This window comes from Thalassophryne amazonica, chromosome 13 (genome assembly GCF_902500255.1).
Source record: "Thalassophryne amazonica chromosome 13, fThaAma1.1, whole genome shotgun sequence".
NCBI classification, from domain to species: Eukaryota; Metazoa; Chordata; class Actinopteri; order Batrachoidiformes; family Batrachoididae; genus Thalassophryne; species Thalassophryne amazonica.
This window is the reverse complement of record NC_047115.1, coordinates 39,345,922-39,368,614: the sequence shown is the minus strand read 5'-3', so window position 1 is coordinate 39,368,614 and position 22,693 is coordinate 39,345,922. Positions and strand designations below refer to the sequence as shown.

The 22,693-nt window shown below is 40.3% G+C and overlaps 1 protein-coding gene across 1 annotated transcript in view; it reads right to left on the bottom strand.

Annotated features, from left to right (window-relative positions):
• Positions 1–22,152, bottom strand: part of golga7bb (golgin A7 family, member Bb) — a 50,100-nt gene extending 27,948 nt beyond the window's left edge. Inside the window, exon 1 of the mRNA XM_034185409.1 lies at positions 21,984–22,152. Coding sequence (XP_034041300.1) covers positions 21,984–21,995 — 12 coding nt within the window. The 5' untranslated portion in view covers positions 21,996–22,152. The remainder of the gene's footprint in view (positions 1–21,983) is intronic.
• Between the last annotated feature and the right edge of the window lie 541 nt (positions 22,153–22,693).

Below are 22,693 nucleotides of genomic sequence, written 5' to 3'. Positions count from 1 at the left end.
GTAGTGGACACTGCAATGCACAGCACCAGCACATGCTCCCAGACTTTTCACTTTATTTTTTTACTTTCACTTTTGATACTCTGTGTGCTTCTTTCCCTGTGTGCTACTATACATTGCTGCTGGAACCTCAGTTTCCCTGAGGGAATCTTCACAAGGGATCACTAAAGTTCTATCTAATCTAGACTTGAACTGATTAGGGGATAATAATGATTCACTGCCAATACACCAGCAGGCTTTGCATTGTTGCACTTAATCCCAAAACGAAACCATGTTCAGCATTATGCACATCTTTCTGTACACACACAAAGTTGACTCACAATTTCCCATCATATTCATTAACGAGCACAAAGTGCCATATTTAATGTGTGTTTACGCTCACTATCAGTTTCAAGTGCTACAGAAGCAGCTGCAGAACTTCTTTCCACCTCCTCAAAGCTCAAATCCACTAGATCTATGAAACAAGCATACATACAAGACATAAACAGCCATATTTCAGCTTTGTGTTTCTGTCTGAGAACATGTGCAACTGGACTGCCTGAGCAAACTGGTTCTACATTAAGACTGCACAACGCTTTCCTGGAACAAGATGCCCAAATGCTGTGATAACTGAAGACTTTGACATGCTCCCATTTACAGCATTTTGTTGCTGAGCCATGTCTTTTACACCCAAACAGTCTGTCCCTTGAGAGGCACAGAGCAGTGAACACGTGGGCCCAGTGCAAACCTGTGCCATGCTGATCTAAATGACTCTTCTCGTGAGGACGGCAATTAGAAATACAGTAAAAGTGTGTACGGCGGGGGAGAGTGATGGACATAATGGGGCTGAGAGGATAAACTGGGAAATGAAAAAAAAAACAGAGGTGGAAGGTATGAATTGATTTTCAGTGTTAAAACCAAACCTCCAGTGATGAAAAATGGATCTCACCAGTAGTACACGAAACCTGCAGTTCCTCAAACGGCCAATTGAGGCCCCAAAAGTGAGTAAATGCCTGTACTCTACAAAATGTTTCATGGTGTTAGATTGTCCACCTTAAACAGAAGAACTAAAAAAAAAAGATTTTTCCATGTTCACATTTTTGTTGTGTGGGCCGCTGAAGAGGAGGTACTGCTGGCCCACCACCACTAGAGGGCGCCCTGGAGTAGCCCAAGGAGTATTTTGCAATCGCACATTAGCTGATCCCACCCCTACAAGCTAGCACAGTGCGCATAAGCTGTAGTTTAGTAATAATTTTTCAATACTTATTTGTACTTTACTTATAAACATTATTTATTTCTAATTGTACATATGGAGTCCAAAATTGTCCTATTACTGTTTTTTTTTTTTTCAGTTCACCAAAAATTTTGTCGGGGGACAGTGACTCTTGTGATTGTTTGGACCAAGAAGACACCTGTTGTACCTCCACATTTCGCAGTAATGTGTTCAGTATACTTTCAGTGCTTGATACATCAAGTGTTGACTTCTAGTATTTACGGAGTATCCTTACTGAGTAGATACCACAGCTGATGACTGTCACAGTAGTATCTTTACCAACTAAATACAAGGTTGATTTGAGGTTACTGTTACGTGTGAGACCCATAGTCACTCTCATCTCCTGCAGCACAACACCAGCTTTTCATCTCTACACAGAGATCATTCACGACCAAGAATAGAATCCAAGCTATTTTCATCTGCCACCAACCAAAATCATCCCACAGCCGCTAGATCATCCTGGCTCATCTGAGTTTTTAATATCTTCTGCTTCTGTCTCTCCGCGCCTACGTCTGAACCCTCCCCACTAGCTGTGCAAACTTCAGGCCATCAGAAAGTCAGTCTATTAATAGAAGCGGGCACACAAATGAGACTCATTTATGCAAATAAGACACAGTTGACCAAGAGCCATTTTGATAATGATTATAGAGGTGACTGTGTGAATGTAACCTGTGGGAGTGGTGGAAGTTCTCAGATCGCTGCAGAAATTTTGACCACATTACACCCATTTTGGCATCTCTTCACTGGCTTCCTATACCTATAAAATTGTTCACGGACTGGCACCTCCCTACTTAGCTGACCTACCTAAGCCCTACGTACCGGCCAGGGCTCTGCGTTCTCAGGGTGCAGGACTATTTGTCTGCAGGTCATAGAGCTTTCTCTTATCGTGCCCCTGTTCTGTGGAATGATCTCCCTGCATCAAAAAACAGTCAGATTCTGCAGAGACTTTCAAGTCCAGACTTAAGGTGACCTTACATCGTCTTCTCTGGTCCTTAACACAGGCACTCCGCAAGGCTGTGTGCTTAGCCCAGCCCTCTTCACTCTTTGCACACACGATTGTACTGCCATCCACCCCACAAACACAGTCGTGAAGTTTGCAGATGACACCACAGTAGAGGGTCTCATTTCAGATAATAATGGGACCCACTACAGAGAGGAGGTCCAGCGGCTTATTCAGTGGAGTTCGGTTAACAATCTGACACTGAACACAGGGAAGACGAAGGAGGTCATTGTGAATTTTAGGAGGGCCAAGAAAACAGACCATGTCCCCCTCCTCATAGGCGGAGAAGTGGTGGAGCGTGTGGATAACATCAAATTTCTGGGCCTCCATATTACATCTGATCTGTCTTGGTCTTTGAACACCTCCCATCTGGTGAAGAAGGCGCAACAAAGGCTCTTCTTCCTCAGGAAACTGAAACACGTTGGACTATCCTCCCGATTGCTGGCAAACTTTTACACGGTCACAATTGAGAGCATCCTCTGCCTTAGTGTGACTGTGTGGTACAGCAGCTGTACGGCCCAGGAGAAGAAGAGTCTGGCGCGAGTGGTGAGGACAGCACAGGGCATTGTTGGATGCTCCCCTCCCAGACTTGGACTCCATTTATGAGGGTCGTGTCAAGAAAAGGGCCAAATCTATCGCTGCGGACCCCAGTCACCCGGGCCACAGACTGTTTGTACCGCTTCCATCAGGCAAGTGGTACAGAAATATAAGGGTTACTACTAATAGACTGAGAGACAGTTTTTTTTCCTAGAGCTGTCAGAGCTATTAGCCCTTGCCCCCCTCCCTTGTAGTTTTTTCATATACACTCCATCATTCTGTAGTTATCGACACATATGCACACACACATGCGCGCGCACATATATACACACACACACACACACACACACCGTTTTAGGGACTGTAATCATGCATTCAGTATATCTGGCCTGTTTTATTTATTTATTTATTCATTCACAGGGTCTGCAACTCCTGGCACATTGCACTTTGTTTATAGAACTGTCATGCATACAACACTTTTATCTATAGAGCTGCTTTGCGTACAGCAGTTTTTGATATTCCCTGCTGCATTTCTTTGCCTACTGTATTCTGTGTATATAGTTGAATGTGTATTTTTGTCCTTTGTCTTAAATTGTTGTATGAGGTTTTATGCTAAACAAGGTGAAGCTGCAATTTAAATTTTGTTGAATTTTATTCAATAACAATAAAAGGCATCTTATCTCTTATTTTATCTTAAGACGCACTTATTTTCCCTTTCGTATGGCTAGCATACTGGCATAGTATGTTTTTTTTTTTTTAACAACTGAGCACAGCTAAAACACTTAGACCCTCATCTGGTGGTCAAGGACTCTGTCCGAGGTCTCCAAGACCAGTGTTGCCACAGTTACTTTGAAAAAGTAATACAATTACTGATTACTTCTTGAAAAAGTAACTTAGTTACTTTACTGATTACTCAATTGTAAAAGTAACTAAGTTAGATTACTAGTTACGTTTTAGTTACTTTCCCCAGCTGCAGACAACAACCCTCTGCCACCTCAACATGACAATGATACTTGTTTTGCCAAAACTCACTTTGCAGTCAGATTTTTTGAACAAAAAATGACTTACATTTACACATGAGATCCTTCTGAATGTAGTAAAGTAAATCTGCAAGCCCAGATGTATCATTCAACGGAGAAATCTTCATTTGAAAATGACAAATTTACAGCTAACATTTAGCCCTCCGCAAATTGTCCCTCTCATCATGGACGCTGCCATGACGTCATGGACAAGACCCTCTCCCAGCATGCATTGCGCCAATTGTAATTTGTGGATTTACGTCAGTTTGCATCTACATCTTTTTCTTGTCTTATACAGAAGGATCTACTTTTTTAAAAACTTCATATTGTCTTGCGGCACCTTTGGTGAGTACACATTTCTTTTATTTGTGCTTGAAAATTATTTTGGGGGACTTTTTCATACGCCCGTTTGACTGAGTGGTGTCGCAATGAAAATCTACTGTCTTTCGCCTCCGGTACCATTGCGGGATATGGAGGCGAGACCCGCAAAGAATCCCAGTCATTAAAAATATATAAACCTCTCTCAGCGTCCATGGAGCTCTGGGGCTCCGATTGCCGAGACGTGCGGTGCTGTGGATTTTGCCGCAAGAAGTCTGTCCTTGCAGCAACAGGTGTACCGGCCGCTTCGCATTAAAACAGCGCGCGTAATCTCAGGACTTGTGCCAAGTGTGCTGCAGCTCCATTCAGTAGACAGAGAGGTGATGACGGTGTTGTGCGCTGAATCATGGCACAACACCGGCTGCAAAGCAGACACGGGCGGTGTAAGTGGCCCTCAGTGGTTAACGAGCTTGTTAATGAGCCCGCAGACTTAATAAGCGCAGCGGAGGCAGAGAGCGGGACAGGAAGAACGGCGCCTGCTGTCGATGTCGTTGCTGATCTGAGCACACAGATCTGTATCTCACATTCACTGCAGCTTACTTTTGGATGTTGAAACCAGGACGTGTATAAGTAACATTACTAACAGATAAAATCAATTTCAATGCGGGATCGGACTGAAGGCGGGAGCGCGTCGTCTTGTCCCTGACGTCACGGAAATGATACGGCTGTACAAACTGTTTTCACAGAGGGCTAAATTTTAGCTGCAAATTTGTCATTTTTAAACGAAGATTTCTCCACTGAATTACACATTTGGGCTTACAGATTTACTTTACTGCATTCACAAGAGTCTTATAAATACTTATCAGCTATTTCTTTCTGAAATCTGACCACATTATTTCAATGCAGGTCTACTTTAAAGTGGGAAGTTCAGTCAAACCCGACCTCCTGCCCACGGACCAAGTTTAATGCTGCTACTGACCCACAATGCAAAAATAATAGTAACGCACAGTGACTTGGAGAAGTAACTTTAATCTGATTACTGATTTGGAAAGATTAACGCGTTAGATTACTCATTACTAAAAAAAGTGGTTAGATTAGAGTAACGCATTACCAGCATCACTGTCCACGACAACATAAATTGTAGAAATGAGCAGTGGTGGCCAGCATCACTGTCCATGACAACATAAATTCTAGAAATGAGCAGTGGTGGGCACAGTTCAGCTAATCCGATAACAGATAATTATCAATGCTAATGTTTTTGCCAGTGGATTATCTTTTCAGATAAATTTTAAAACCATGATCGGAATAATTATCTTCCGATAACTTTCAGTCCGATCACTTTTTTTTTTTGCTGGTAAAGTGAGCAAAGTTTAATGGTAAAAAATGTTTGTAAACCCTAAAATCAAACATTTTAGTCCATCTGTTGTGTGTTTGTAGCAGATTGGCTGCCTATCGCTTGCTGACGATGTCATCATTAAGCGCAAGATGTGATGGCCGGTCGTCGCAGGAAGCATTGTGGGTAGTGTAGTTCAGGTTCACTTTGGACGCTGCACTGTTAACGTCTGCTTGACACAACAACAAAATGGACTAATTTTAACATAATGTTATTTCTTTGTGGCTGACGGGATAATTTAATCGCCAAGACTTGATGGGAGAGAGGCGCTCTCACAACGCAGCTGTGTAGGGACTTTTCTTCACCATTTAGACATTTTTTTGGATGAAAAAAAGGACGCTTTATTTCTTCAGATGAATCCCACTGAAACTAACAGGTAAGAATTTATATTTACTAACATGTCTTTTACGCTGCCAATCAATGCATTAATGGACATATTTTGGTTGTTTAAGCCACAGGGTTCAAAATGTGTGAAAAAAGCAGCAGTCTTTTACGAGGTCTGTCAATAAAGTAATGGTCCTTTTTATTTTTTTCAAAAACTATATGGATTTCATTCATATGTTTTTACATCAGACATGCTTGAACCCTCGTGCACATGCGTGAGTTTTTCCACGCCTGTCGGTGACGTCATTCGCCTGTGAGCACACCTTGGGAAGGAGTGGTCCCACCCCCTCGTCGGATTTTCATTGTCTGGAAATGGCGGAATGAAAGGACTTTTTTTTCCATCAGAATTTTTTCAGAAGCTGTTAGAGACTGGCACCTTAAAGGGGTCCTTAAAGCTGTAGCAACAGACCTTATTCTCTTTGAAGCCCGTAAAATTTTCACCGAAAGCCAGATAAATTTTTCGAATAGTTTCCAAGTGCCAGTCTCTAACAGCTTCTGAAAAAATTCTGATGGAAAAAAGTCCTTTTCATTCCGCCATTTCCAGACATGAAAATCCGACGAGGGGGCGGGACCACTCCTTCCCAAGGCGTGCTCACAGGCGAATGACTTCACCGACAGACGTGGAAAAACGCACGCATGCGCACGAGGGTTCAAGCATGTCTGACGTAAAAACATACGAATGAAATCCATATAGTTTTTGAAAAAAATAAGAAGGACCGTTACTTTATTGACAGACCTCGTAGTTTGTGTATATAATACTGAGATAAACTGTGACTTCTAATACTGTGTTTTACTGCTTTCGAAAGATGATGACAGTGTTTGGGGTTTTATTTTTTATTCATTCATTTTTGTGCGTTCTTACGTGTTTGTGATCCTTGAATTTACCCAGCAGCAAAAAGTGAAAGTGAAACTGACTTATCAGAAGCCGACAGTGTAATCTGATGTGGCCACGTCCAAATCAATAGTAAAAGTTATCGGTTATCTGTAATAAAGATAATTTTTTTTAGCAGTTTATCGGTTTAGAGTCATAAAAGATAACTTTTCAGTTAACGGATTAATGGTTATTGAAGCTAACCTTTTGGTTAGCTGTGCTCACCACTAGAAATGAGAGTAAGAAAAGTGAAAATGAAAGATGCTGGAGGAAGTAAAGTAGCTAAGGATCCAGGTCTAAACTCTTTTGTATGCCCTAAAGGTGCCGTTATAATTAGAGAACACAAATGCAGAGGGGCAGGTAGTGAATTAGTGAACTAAATGTACTTTGTAACAATTTTCTTCTCATCACCTACTCAGGTAATTCAGATATGTTCATTTTTCCTTTCCATTTGTCCGTGCCAATACCTAGCCCTTCTGATGAGAGTGTTTAATTATGTCATGTAATCCTCCATCCTTCTATTTGTTTGACTGAGAACTAGATGTCTCAAAAAAGTAGTGGATGGACTTCATCCAAGTTTGGGGAGAGTTGGTTCTTTGGTCTGAAACATCTGCTCAATGAAACTGTACAAATTCTGATGTCATAATTACTCTTTTGTTACATTTCTCCTCATTTGCACTGTAATGAAACATAAGGTTTGAGCATGTTACAAGTAATGTCAGTAAAATAATCCTGTAAACACATAAAATACAAGGAAGATGATACAGTCGCAATAGCCTTAATGTTTTTTGTTGGCTCACTGTTAGATGTTTTCTCGCTTCTGTGGAAGATTAGAGTTCAAATCCAATTTGTTATTGTGCCTAAATATAGAATACAGGCAAACAGCAATGTTAAAGTGCCACATTAATCACACAGGACTGATAAGAAGTACTGAATTTTGCTGCTGTGTCTGGCTTATCCATCCACCCACAACTGTTTTATACTGTGTAGTTTTATTGCTTATGTGAAATTGAAAAACTGTAAATTCTACCATTTGAAAACAAAAAAAGTGAAAGTAATATAGAGAAAGAAGATGTATATATTGAAAAAAGTTTTCTGGAAATTACCAGGTTTTCTGGTTTGGGGAAACTCACAATGATTGCCAGATAAGTTCAGCTACAACCCCTGGCAAAAATTATGGAATCACCGGCCTCGGAGGATGTTCATTCAGTTGTTTAATTTTGTAGAAAAAAAGCAGATCACAGACATGACACAAAACTAAAGTCATTTCAAATGGCAACTTTCTGGCTTTAAGAAACACTATAAGAAATCAAGAAAAAAATTGTGGCAGTCAGTAACGGTTACTTTTTTAGACCAAGCAGAGGGAAAAAAATATGGACTCACTCAATTCTGAGGAATAAATTATGGACTCACCCTGTAAATTTTAATCCCCAAAACTAACACCTGCATCAAATCAGATCTGCTCGTTAGTCTGCATCTAAAAAGGAGTGATCACACCTTGGAGAGCTGTTGCACCAAGTGGACTGACATGAATCATGGCTCCAACATGAGAGATGTCAACTGAAACAAAGGAGAGGATTATCAAACTCTTAAAAGAGGGTAAATCATCATGCAATGTTGCAAAAGATGTTGGTTGTTCACAGTCAGCTGTGTCTAAACTCTGGACCAAATACAAACAACATGGGAAGGTTGTTAAAGGCAAACATACTGGTAGACCAAGGAAGACATCAAAGCGTCAAGACAGAAAACTTAAAGCAATATATCTCAAAAATTGAAAATGCACAACAAAACAAATGAGAAACGAATGGGAGGAAACTGGAGTCAATGTCTGTGACCGAACTGTAAGAAACCGCCTAAAGGAAATGGGATTTACATACAGAAAATCTAAACGAAAGCCATCATTAACACCTAAACAGAAAAAAACAAGGTTACAATGGGTTAAGGAAAAGCAATCATGGACTGTGGATGACTGGATGAAAGTCATATTCAGTGATGAATCTCGAATCTGCACTGGGCAAGGTGATGATGCTGGAACTTTTGTTTGGTGCCGTTCCAATGAGATTTATAAAGATGACTGCCTGAAGAGAACATGTAAATTTCCACAGTCACTGATGATATGGGGCTGCATGTCAGGTAAAGGCACTGGGGAGATGGCTGTCATTACGTCATCAATAAATGCACAAGTTTACGTTGATATTTTGGACACTTTTCTTAACCCATCAATGGAAAGGATGTTTGGGGATGATGAAATCATTTTTCAAGATGATAATGCATCTTGCCATAGAGCAAAAACTGTGAAAACATTCCTTGCAAAAAGGCACATAGGGTCAATGTCATGGCCTGCAAATAGTCCGGATCTTAATCCAATTGAAAATCTTTGGTGGAAGTTGAAGAAAATGGTCCATGACAAGGCTCCCAACCTGCAAAGCTGATCTGGCAACAGCAATCAGAGAAAGTTGGAGCCAGATTGATGAAGAGTACTGTTTGTCACTCATTAAGTCCATGCCTCAGAGACTGCAAGCTGTTATAAAAGCCAGAGGTGGTGCAACAAAATATTAGTGATGTGTTGGAGTGTTCTTTTGTTTTTCATGATTCCATAATTTTTTCCTCAGAATTGAGTGATTCCATATTTTTTTTTCCCTCTGCTTGGTCTAAAAAAGTAACCGTTACTGACTGCCACAATTTTTTTTCCTGATTTCTTATAGTGTTTCTTAAAGCCAGAAAGTTGCCATTTGAAATGACTTTAGTTTTGTGTCATGTCTGTGATCTGCTTTTTTTCTACAAAATTAAACAACTGAATGAACATCCTCCGAGGCCGGTGATTCCATAATTTTTGCCAGGGGTTGTAGTATATTTGGGCATACAATCCGCAAATGTTTGTAACAGTGGTAGACGATAACCATTTTTTAAAATCACAAACATGGTTAACCCTTCCTGTAGATAATGCTAAAAAATAGCATCAACTGCCACTGGTGTTTTCTTTAATACAGCCGAGTATTAGTCAAATGCTGTCAGGTTTCATTATTTTCAGTGTGTTTGTTTGCTATGTGTACGAAGGTTTCCACGACTATGGGTTTTTGGATGTTGTGTATGTTTGTCTCTTACTGTATGTCTCTTCCCTAGTTTCTGTCTGGTGTCTGGGTTGTGCCATGTACTTGTTAATCATTCTGTCTCTGCACACCTGCGAATAATTTAGTAATCACACACCTGTTCCCTGTTCCGTTCTGTCTCTTGATCCTGTGTATATCAATCCATGACTTTCACTCCTTCTCTGTCTGTTTGTTGTGGGAATTGAATTCATGTTCATCATTTTTGCCTGTCCATTGGTTTGGAGTATTCCCGTTGCCTTCACGCTACAGCTGCTTGTAAATCCCGCTCTGTACTCCAAACTGATCAACCTGGAATCTACAAAGTTACAATGGTTTAAAATAAATCCACTTCTATCTACCAAGCCTACGTTTCTGTTTAAATCCTGTATTCAAACTGGCAAACACACCATGTCAACCGAACAATGACCCGCCAAGAGTGATTTGCTCCAAGCTCAGCAATCTGACTATTTCCACAACACGTTCTTCTCATTATGAATACATACTGTTTTGATTTGACAAAAAGCAAAATAAATGAGAGGGGCAATTGGAAGAGTGCAAGCTTCTACGTATACAAATCAAACATATTAAACTGACACAACTTGTGAATGCAGCAGAAACTGGTTCAAACTTAATCAACACCACATAAACCTTTACTGAGACTTTTCCTGAATTATTCTCGTTCACCAAAGAAATTGATTGTACTTCATCACAACCTGTGAATCAGGCTCAAATTCAACAGTTAGATGATGCTACACAGCCATGACCGATCACTACTAAGGATTGTTGTTATGTGTCGACGCAGATTGAGGAGCGAACCTGCGTCAGACAGGACCCAGCACTAAAAATAACCAAGAAGCGGTTCCATCAACAAAAAACAATTTATTTTTCACCTGTGCCTAAATAAATCATACAAAAAAAACCCCAACCCAATGTCCTTCAGGAGGAGTGACTGCTGGCACGCTCTCCAGTGTTCACGGGGAGAGAAGTCCGATGCTCCTGGACTCACTACCAACAAACAGACACCCCCCAGGTGGACACGACAAACCGATTCTCTGTTGAAGCACAGAAGATGTGAGGCACGTTAGCTATTATAGCAATTTCTTTCACAGAACACATGCTATCAGCAACACATCAAGGTTTATACTTTTTATCTTTATGCACATGAGCAGCTTCTCACAATAAGTGGAGGATCACTTATCCTGCACGCCACAACAGTGAGAAGCAAGCCACACCATTCTCATCACAATTTCACGTATACTATGTAGCAAAACCTCAAGTTATTATCTACAATTAATCCAACAGTTAATTACCTTTACTGTGTGCTGACAGCATGTGTCCTCACCCTTCCTTGCTTCACAGACTTATTGTGTCAAACCCAGGTGCCGTCCTCAGCGTCTCACAAACGAACATCACAAGGTCGAGTTCCCGGCAGTTCTGCTTGGCTCACACCTGCCTTAAAAGCAGAACGCCATCCAATTATCTGCTACAGCTGAAAGTCTTTAGGGCTGCACGTGAGCACCAGTCCCAGGTGCCTCACATGATATTGACGAGGGTGAGGATTCTTCAGCCAGCACCTTCTTTTCCACAGACAAATCAGCTTCCATGCCACCTGAGGAGCAAAGAAAAGAAAACAACACCAAAACCTCCAGCCACACCCCCCGACACACAACAATTGTACTAAATTAACAATATGAAATTGTCACATGTGACCATTTTCAATATGCCCTTGACACGTCTTCTCCTTCAGGCACCGTCCACATTTTTGCTTCATTCTAATTTGGAGCTGTGGGACTCTCACTGCCAGGACGTGTTCAGTCCAAGATTAGTCACACACATTCAGGGAATGAGCAGCAACAGCACGACTGAGTGCCGCCAGTGGGCAAATGGTGCAAAGGGCAAACACACATTTACAGTCTGGACAGTAAATGCGCTCTTCATTCTCAACTCATCCAGTATTGTTTTTCATCCCTTCATAAGAAAAAGGAGAATCATTTTCCACATGTATTTCCAACCTAGATGTATATTGTTGTGCACAGGTAGGGGAAGGTCTGCTTACTGGTGCAATATTAATCATGGTGTAAATAGTAAAGGAATTCATTTTTTAATAAATAACTGAAATTAATGTATTAATTGGGGGCACCACCCCGGTGTCAAGGACCAATAACCAACTTTTGTAAAAGCAGTCTCCAAATATGGCTTAAGTGTTAATATCTGGGAATAATATCACTTTGGGATCAACAGTGAAGGAATCTCTAACTTTTTTGAAGGCCAGAAACAAACAGAAGAAGTTCTGTAAGGAGCACGTTCCATCAGTCCCAAGGGATGGGTATCATTAAGGTTTTAACAGTACTACTACTCTTAGCAGTACTGCTTATCTGTCCTTTACTTCAACTGTATTTTTATTGATATTTTTGTTTTGAGAAAGCTTTTTCCCACCCACCACAGTAATGGAGTATGTCAGTGAAAGATTACTGATTACTGAAACATTACTATTGAAAGTGAAAGATAACTATTCTGAAGCGATTAGTTTATAGAAGGAGGTGGAGTAATGTAATACAAGCGGAGCGCCGTGCAGTGGCGCGAAGCTTGCTCTATGGTACACGGAGGCACAAACCGGAAATGGCACAAAAATTCAGCCCCTGTGGAGAAAAGGCCACAAACCAGTGGACAACATTGTCGTAAAAAGCCACAAACCGACGGTAGACAAACATAGGCATTATAAAGAGGAGTAGATGCCGCGTTGAGGCGCAAGAAATGCGGCCGCCATATTGGAGCAGTCATCGTAGTGATTCTGTCACAAGACATAGTGAAGGTTGATTTTATGATCTTATTTTCTTTTTTATTCTTTCTAACATAATAGTTGAAAGGTTTTAGTCATGCTCATGCTTCACCGAAGCATTTACTCAAAAAAATAAGTCTGAAGGCCCTAAATGACATGGTGAGATGCCAAAGAGCTTCGCCTGTCATGTCCATGACATATACATATTATTTATTTTGACAAAATAGCATTGCCTAAGAAAGCTCAATATAAATAACAGCGTGAACAAACAGGCCAGACCCATGGCTGCCACTCAGCAAAAATAAATAACCAAGGTTCTGCACATTTTTCTTTGCTCTCAGCTCTGAAAGAATGGATTTATCTCCGCAGTAAGTTTCATGCATCTTAAATTTTCTGATGGATTCACCTTTTTTATTTGGCTGTGTGCTTGGTACCAGCACATGCTTCTTGTTAACATATCAAAGGTGGTGGTCTGAACTAGGGATAGACCGATGATTGGCTGGGCTGATAATCAGCTAATGATCAGTTGGGCTGATGATCAGTTGGGCTGATAATCAGCTGATGATCAGCCCAGCTGATCATCAGCTGATTATTGGCCCAGTAATTAATCGGTCTATCCCTATTCTGAACATCAATTTTTTAATTTTCAATTTTTCATTTATATAGCGCCAAATCACAACAGAGTTGCCTCAAAGCGCTTCACACAGGTAAGAGCTAACCTTACCAACCCCCAGAGCAACAGTGGTAAGGAAAAACTCCCTCTGAGGAAGAAACCTCAAGCAGACCAGACTCAAAGGGGTGACCCTCTGCTTGGGTGCCAAGGAGGTTATGTTTTCGGTCGCATCCGTTTGTTTGTTTGTTTGTTGATTGGTTTGTTAGCAGGATTACTCAAAAAATCCTCAACGGATTTCAATGAAATTTTTACTAGGGGCATATCTTTGCCTAACTTAGAAGTCATTAAATTCTGGTAATGATCTGGATCCAGTAATTTTTTTTAAGGATTCTTTATCATTGCAGGATAGGGCCAATTTTAACATTTTTGCATCTAACTTCATGAAGACGGGTCACAAAGGCTGAACAAATATTAAGTTATGACACAACAATACTTTAGCATTTTGTTTCTCCTCAATGAATAAACTTGTTAGAAAATAAAAAAAACTTGTGTAGTTCATGCAGTTTCTCTTTATAAATACATCTGCTGAAGATCTAAGGGTTTAACCCTCTGGGGCCGACGCCGTCGGATATGATGGCTGAGACCAAGCTTTACTAAATTATAAATAACTTTTTAATGATATGAGATAGAAACTCCACGGACTTTTGAGCCACCGTCCACCATCTTTGTACGCCTCATAGAAGCTGTGTGATGACGTGAGCAATGTGAGTGTCCAATCGGAATTGGTTCACCGTCAGATGGTTTTCCAAAATCCAATCGTAGGGCAGATTCACCTCACGTGACACACCAAAGATTGTTTTTAGGAGTGATGTTTTACTAGTTTATTATAGTTTGCTGTGTGTTTTGAATAAATGTGTGTGGAAAATTAATCCGCTTTACTTTTTCCTTTCTTATTTCTGATTGTAAACCTTTATTACACTTATAAAACACAACTATAGCATATATATTTTGAAAGTACAGGTTGTCCTGAAAAAAAAGAGACATAAAAGTTGATTGTGGGATGCAGGGAGAGCTGTTAACAGCAATAATAAAACTTTTATGCCAGGCAAGTAAACTGTCCCAAAAATGCCCTCGGACCCCAGAGGGTTAACCACTGAATCTGAAACATGATGGTAGATGCGTGAAACGACATGAAATAAGTCTCTTTGCCAAAGGGTATTCCATTTGACGTCAGTGATCCTATGGCCTTGGCGGAGGTTTGCACTCTCCGAGTGCTTCTAGTTTGGATAATGTTTTTTTATTTGCATGTAGCACATGTTGTGTACAAGAGAGAGATCTGTCCTGAGTTCTGCAGGCAGACTTTGAGAGAGACAGAGAGAGAGAGCTCATCTCTTGTAGATAGGGAACAGCAAGAATGTTTCAAATAATTTTCTTATTTTTTCCAGTAGTGAAAGCAGTACCATTACCGTCAGAGCATATCGATATTATGACCTTTCACACCAGGGCCATTTAGTACTGGGTTTCTGTACCCGTCTCTAGTACCTGTCTCTACCAGTCCAGAGTCAGATCAGAGGGGTAGAAAGGTAGAAGTTAAAAGAGCATGACAGTATGATTCAGCTGCTTTATTCAGATAAAATCTCTTCTGGGGTTCTGTTTTAGCAATGAAAATATAATAAAGTTGGTCCAGCGTTGACATAAAATTTCATGGGGGCAAGAGGGTCTGCTTTGTGACCATGTCAAAGTAGCCATAGCCATCCTGAGGGGCACGCCTGTTTCAGAGGTATATGGCACCGCCAACTGTTGTGGATGTATATGACATACAGAAGTCAAGTCTGTGATTGTCTTTTTTTGTTAGATGTATTTCCAAGAAAAAAACATCATCCTATATTCTGGCTAATATATTACTTTCCTTCAACACATTTTATCTCTGCGTTATCGAGTTGGAGCCGAAGCACTGAGGACAATTTGGCAGAAGTGTACATTTTGATCATCTATGGAGCACAAAGCATTCTGGGATGAATGCAACGCATTCACTTACAATTAAACTGTTCTTTTGTTGACTTGTAGAGATGTCACAGTATGAAGTGATGGAGTGAGAGAAGAGAGCAAATGAGACTGTGAGATGGATAAATGGATGAGACATAAACTGCACCCCTCATCTCAGAATCACTGATGGCTACAAACTGCAGCAGCCTGTTCACATTAAATATGCCATTGATAATTGATGGGCTTTGTACATAATAAAGTATGCCCTGGTTTTACACTACGTGCACACTTCTGTGTTCTGTGTGTGTATAATTGATGAAGCTTTGACAGGGATCCTGGCAGACCACCACAGGAAATCAGATCCAGTCTGCCCATGTGTTGACGGCCCAGAAACAAATCATAAATTCTGCTGGTTTACAGTGTGCTGTACTTTTATCTGCAGCAACATCATGCCTGAATTACTAACGTCAACCATAAAGTGCATGTTATTCCACCAAGGACAATATATTCTGGATTTATTTTTTCATTATTATTTCAGGTTTGTAGCTACATTCCTTCAAATAGAGCAACTTCAGTAACATCAACAGACAGCATTCTGCAAATGTTTTAGGCACCTTAGTTATGTAATGAGTGGAGTTTGAATTTTTTTTTCCCCCCCATCAGTGGCTTAACAGAAAATCAAACGTGAAACATCCAAACATTCCTATTCCCACAAAATGTGGGACTTTTATTTTATTTTATTAAAGCAACTATTGAGTTATCAAGTTTCAGGCCTCATTTCCAAAGATTAAAAAAAGGAAAAGACACAAAACAAAAAAAATCTGTTGCAGTTGTAATGCCTGTACACGACAAGATAGACAGGGTCCAGTGAGCACTCAGTTATGATTGTAAAAGCCAGATTAAAACTGCAATCCCATTGTTTTTTTTTTGTTTGTTTTTTTTTGGTTGCAATTTCAAAATTGCTTAATTGAAAATTAAAATACTTTAAAAATTCCTTAAATTATGTGTTCCATACAAAATCAAATGTTCAAATCAAAGACACCCAGTTTGTCTTTGCAGGTGACCACAGTGGAAATTTTAAACTGTTATCCTCAGAACATTTCAGGTACAAATGTGAACTGTCTACTCTGCATTCTATGGCCATGCCGATTTTCCAAAATAAATAAAATCAAATGAATTTTGGTATCACTATAGTAAGCCCCTTTGGCTGCTCACTTGTTTTCACTCAGGGTTGCCACAGCAGATCCAAGGTGGATCTGTTGTGCATGTTGTTTTGGCACATGTTTTACACCGGATGCCCTTCTTAATGCAACTCCACATTACATGGAGAAATATGGCAAGGGTGGGGTTTGAACCTCACTATAATTTTATTTTTTTAGTATTCAAACAAATAATTCAGAATCTCGTAATGTAATATGACTAACGTCTCCTTTTTTTTTGGAAAACAAAAAAACAAATGATAAAAATAATTACAATTTTAAACCACTTGGGACAGAAACTTTAATTTCCCAACATGCCCACTGAGAGTCAAAGAGCCCTGATGCACTACGTATGCTAATGATAGCGTCATGGAACCAAGAACACATGGTAGGCCACCAAAAACTGAACCAGCTGAGCAGAATGGGCAGATGCATCATCATGATGGACCTGCCAAATTTTCACTACCTAAAAATCCGGTCATTTGAGGCACATAGCATCATGAAGGTGACGTAAGATGTCCCGATAATACTCTTTATTAATGTTTTGGCCTTCTGATGTGTACTCATGGTGTGTATTCATTGTGATGACTGAAACTGGGTTTCAGGGTCATACCCGTAAACCCATGTCTCATCACCAGTGATGACGGTGTTCAGAAAGTCAGGGTCTCTGTTTGTTCATTCAAGCGTGTCCTGTGAGACTCCAGACCTCTGTTCCGCCATTAGCAGCTTTAGGACAAATTTCACTGACACTCTCTACATGCCCAAATCCACAGTCAAAATGGAATGTACTGAACCTCATTCCCACTTCATCCGCAAGTTCTTGGATGGTGACACGACGGTCATCTATGACCAAAGTCCATATTCTGTCAATCACTTGGTCATTTTGACTTGTAGATGGCCTACTGGAACATGCATCACTCTCCACTGTTGTGCACCCATTTTTAAAGTGCTGCTACCACTCTTATTTGCATTATGCTCATGCCATCATTGCTAAAAGCCTGCTGAATTTTGCAAATGGTTTCCGCTTGGGTATCACCCAGCTGTTGGCAAAATTTGATGCAATGCCTGGTGTTCACTCTCAGATTGATTGCTAATGCTTGATGCTCTCTGTGGGTGTAAGACGGTCCCCTGCACCTCCTGACCAAACGACAACTCACATGCTTCATTTGTTTCTGTGGAATAAAATACAGTCGGATACATTTTTGAATAGGGATGTCCCGATCCGATCACGTGATCGGAAATTGGGCCCGATCACATGGTTTCAGACTTGACTGATATCGGACATTGCATCCCGATCAGGAATCTGATATAGATTTTATCCTCATTATTTTGATCAGCGCTATTTCAAGCTCATTATTGCAGACTAAAGGGCCTTTCATGCGTCGGAAGCATCAGAGACATCAAGAATCGGTCTAAAAAGCATTATTTTCAATGAGACGCATTGCTTTTTAGAGGCATCAGAAGTGTCGTGTCAAAAGCCGAGCTAAAGTGACGCTTCTGAAGGGAGCGCGTATTGCCACTTGACGGCAGGCTGATGTGGTTAAAGTTCCACCTAATCCAACTTTTGACGCTCTAAGCTGTGACGTAGCTTCGCGCTGTCCAATAGGAACGACGCTTCGGGCCAAAACACGGAAGACTAGTGGCAGAAACCACTGATCTGTACAAAACAGATCAGTGCAGAAACCACTGATCTGTACAAAACAGAAACGTGTCACAGCACTGCTCATTTATAGAGCAGTTTTCCTTGGAAATGTTTTTTGTTGTTGTTGTTGTTTGTTACCTCAAAATTTCTGATTACTGTTAAAAAAACTTTAGAACATTTGTAATTAAAATAGCTACATCAATAAATGGTTCTTTAGAAACCTTTCATCTGTAAATTAAAACCACCTGTTATTTCAGATAATTTCTTGTTTAACATAAGGAACCTTGGACATTTATTTTTATACAAATAAAATAACATGGAAATTTGTACTTTTTTTAAGTGTGGTAGATTATTACTTGATTGTTCCAGCTACCTCAAGGAGAAATGCACTGTTTAAGTAATAAATAATAAAATAAGGTGATTCAAATGAAAATATTATATATTTAGCATTTGTTCATTGTTCCTTCAGTTTTTTAAAATATTGGATTGGGGCTCGGTATCGGCAGATACTCAAAATCAGATGACTCGTAATCGGATCGGAGCCAAAAAACCTGATCGAGACATCCCTATTTTTGAACACACTTGTAATAGGTCACAGATGACTAGTTACTCTGGTAAAATATAATAAGTGAAGTCTTAATTACTTCATCAGAGTAATGTAACTTCTTACTGTTCTAGACCAAGATTGTTTAGTAAACAGAATGTGATTGAGCAAATTAAAAAAACGGACCAGTCAAAACAATCAAATTTGGCTCAGCAGCTTCTGGTGACTCACACTGTTAAGGAATACTCCGTTCCCACACAGAAAACATGTAAAACACCACAGGCCAAATTAATATTTTGCATATTAGATTTTTTTTATTATTATATCCAAAAGTAATCCCTTTGTAATCATCAATATTTTAACTAGTAAGTGTAATTTAATTGCATATTTTTTCTCAGTAACTGTAACAAATTATATAATGTCATTGCACTGTCATTACACTGGTTACACTTACAGCATTGCCCAAATGACTTGGTGGGAAGACTAATGTTTTAATATCGATTTGTTAAATTTATTTTTCCTAGACGTGTGGGAAATTCCAAGTTCATACATTCAAATCCCACCAAATGCAGCTTGAATTGTGGACGTTGTGCATGCGCTTCCTTTTTCCTCATCTGGAAAAATCCATAGCATAAAGACAAAAAAACACCTAAAATTAAAGATAACAGTTGACATTACATGTGCATCTTCTTTTGTTTCAATTCTATTGTGGTGAAAGAGGCAAAATTACAATCCCACAAACCTATGGATGGAATTGCATCATTACAAGATCATATGTTTATCATACTCCAACCGCAATATTTCTCATGGCAATATGATTCATTCCCCCCTTGAAATCGAGGAGCTGTATGCATGTCACTGCCTGTTACATCCTTTGAGCCTGAAGCTGACTGTTCAGTGAAAACTGTTCATCTGAAGCAGCACTGGGGAAAAGATGTGACTCTTTTGAAATGAAACAACAGAGAAAATCATGTTAATGAGGCCTTGTCAAGCCAGTGTTGAAGAATGATGGAGAAAACCAGTAAACCAGAGACTATCCCTGTCCATGGCGCTGACTGCTCCATCATCACTTTCCCCATCCTCATCATCCTGGAGCTCAACCTGAGTCACACAGGTTTGAGGCCCATACGAAGTAAGTCCCTACTGAGTGTACACAACAGCAACAACAACAACAGATACTGCAAAGTGTTTACTGGCACTATGTAACCAAACACCATAACCAACGAAGCATCATGCTTACACCGCTATTCCACAGGGTGCCATTGTACTACGATCACCCACCGATCCAAAAATTGCAAAAATGAGAAACAGCTTAATTTAGCTTGCCTCCTAACAGACTTTCTTTTTTATGTACAGACCTGGCAACTGGCTGGCATGTAAAGTGCACACCTGGCAATCCGCCCAAAAATTGAAAAAAGCAGCTTTGCCCTTGTTGCTACGTGCAACGTTATTGTTATGACTTGATAGGTGATTTACATAGCACTATTCTCTGCGAATACGACAACACAGACGATCCCAAAAAGTCCTTCTGTTACTGTATTCATGTTGGCGATATGTGGCACCATATTTTCAGTTGTATGGCAACAGAAAAAACCACCACTGCTGGTCAAGAGATTGGAACAAAATTAAAAAATTGCCCCACTTTTTCTGGTTGCTGCAAATGTAACTTGCATTGTGCCCTGGCTGGCACACACAGTCACTTCGAGAACCTCTCAAGAATCTTATCTGGCATCATGGTGTGAGGTTGGCAAACTGCACAGCACCAGCTGCTGTTCAAAGTTACACAAGGATAATTCAGATTATGAGCTACACCAGTTTACTATTGCTCATTCCAAGAACACCAGTTGGAAAATAATCTTTCAGTTTGGGGACTAGCTTCATTGATTCCCCACAACATGTGTGTGTCTCAACAGTAAGGTCATTTTCTCCCTCTTTTATAAGAGAAATGAGGACCTCAGAAAAGCTCCAGAAAATGATTCAGTAGTTGGGTTTACATTACCCTCTAAATTGCACAATTTGAAGCATCAAGTTGCAAATATGGGAAATTAACACACATATTTAAAAAAAAACTCTCAAACATTGCAAAAAGGGTTTTACAGTAGCATGGGGTTGTTCAGGTGATTCAAATAACCTTTATTTCACAAAACTGCAATGGAAACACTTTTTCCTGTATTACAGATACAGAAAGGGTCACATGACATTCTGTGAGAGCTTGTTAAACCTATAGGTCTCAAACTGATTCCAGAAAGGGCCAAGAGCATGCAGGTTTTCTTTCTAACCACCATCTCCACCACGTGATTTCACTGATTAACATCACTTTGAGCAGATGGGATGAGTTTATCAGTGAATGGCAGGGATGGAGTTTGAACTGGGAACCTTCCGCACTGAAAACAAATGCACTAAGCACTTGGCCATCACCCCTGTTGCTGCTCCAACAATACTAGATCTGGGGATGGGGAAGGTAACATTTAGCGAGACTTGCTCTAACATCACCATTGCCACTGGAATAATAGTTCGGGGGCTAGAATGACCGCTATCGTGAGAGGACAAAACCCAGCAGTCGCATTCCATTTGTTGACATTTTGAAAATATTGCAAATCTTTTGCGCAAATTTGTTATGGAATAATAATAATAATACACACACTCATCTGTGACCGCTTAGTTCAATTAAGGGTCGTGGGGGCTGGAGCCTATCCCAGCAGTCATAGAGTGTGAGGCGGGGTACACCCTGTACAGAATGCCAGTTTGTCGCAGGGCTACATAAAGACAAACAAACATATTCACACCCGCACACACATCTATGGACAATTTAAAGTTTCCAATCCACCTAACCTGCATGTCTTTGGATGTAAGCTGGAGCACCCGTAGAGAACCTACACAAACAAGGGGAGAACACACAAACTCCACACAGAAAGGCCATAGGTGGGGATAGAACCCATGACCTTCTCGCTGTGAGGCAACAGTGCTAACCACTAACCCACTGTGCTGCCCATAATAATAATAATGATGATGATAAATTATATTTTTGGCTTGGGGGATTATATTTTCCTGCTTATTTCGGGCTAATTAAAAAGTGGTGACAGAAGAAAAAAAGTGACAGTAAAGCTGATGGATGGAAAAATGTTTGAATAAAGCATTTGTACTTTGCATGCATAATAAAGCAGGTCCATCTGATCACAGTGCACGAAGGCAACAGCTTTTCCATCACCACAGACACCGAACACCATGAGAAAGACGTTCTTTCTGCAGGAATGCGTCTGGCAACCTGTGATTATTAGGAGAAAGCACGCACGCCCGCACACACACGCACTGAAAGCGCTGACTGAGAAATATTGCTGTGAAAAGAGCAGGATTTCTTACCTCTGTCGCCATGTTGCAGTGAGGAGCTGCAGGATGCGTCCCGCGCTGAAAACGTCTGCTGCGTTTCTTCTGCGGGACAAACACCAGACACGCTGCACGCTGCGCTGCGTGTGCGTGCCTGCGTGACCGTGCTGGCAGAAACGCTGCGCACCAATTTCCAAAGATGCTCAAGCCTTTTTTTTTTCTGTAATCCTCAAATTCAGGGCGTTCAAACGCTGTGATTTTGTTTTCAAGGCTTTTAGGAATTCTGCTGAATCTCAATAATTCAAAGTCCACTTTCCTCCCTATTTTCTGTCTGAAACAAACAACTGATGCTTATTCAGGTTATTAAAATTTTATATGAATATGTGCAGAGTATAGTGTTTTTATCCAAATATACTGGCACACAGTTTCAAGTAACTTGAATAACATGAAACTGGAGGTGCACATATTTCTCAAAACAAACCCCAGTGATATAATTTAATTTGTGGTGTGAAATGAGTTTAAAATTTTCCCTGCACAGGTGAGTGTTGGTGGGTTTGGACAGCAAAAAAAAAAAAAAAAAAAAAAGACTATCGATAGACAATAACTCAAAAACAATATATGGCATCATCTTGTAACTCACCATATTAAAAGAACACACAAGGACAAACCCAAATGCATCAAATCAAAAACAATGTTCTGGGGGGATTACAGACATGTCTGCCACCTGCAGAATGGCTAATAGAGGC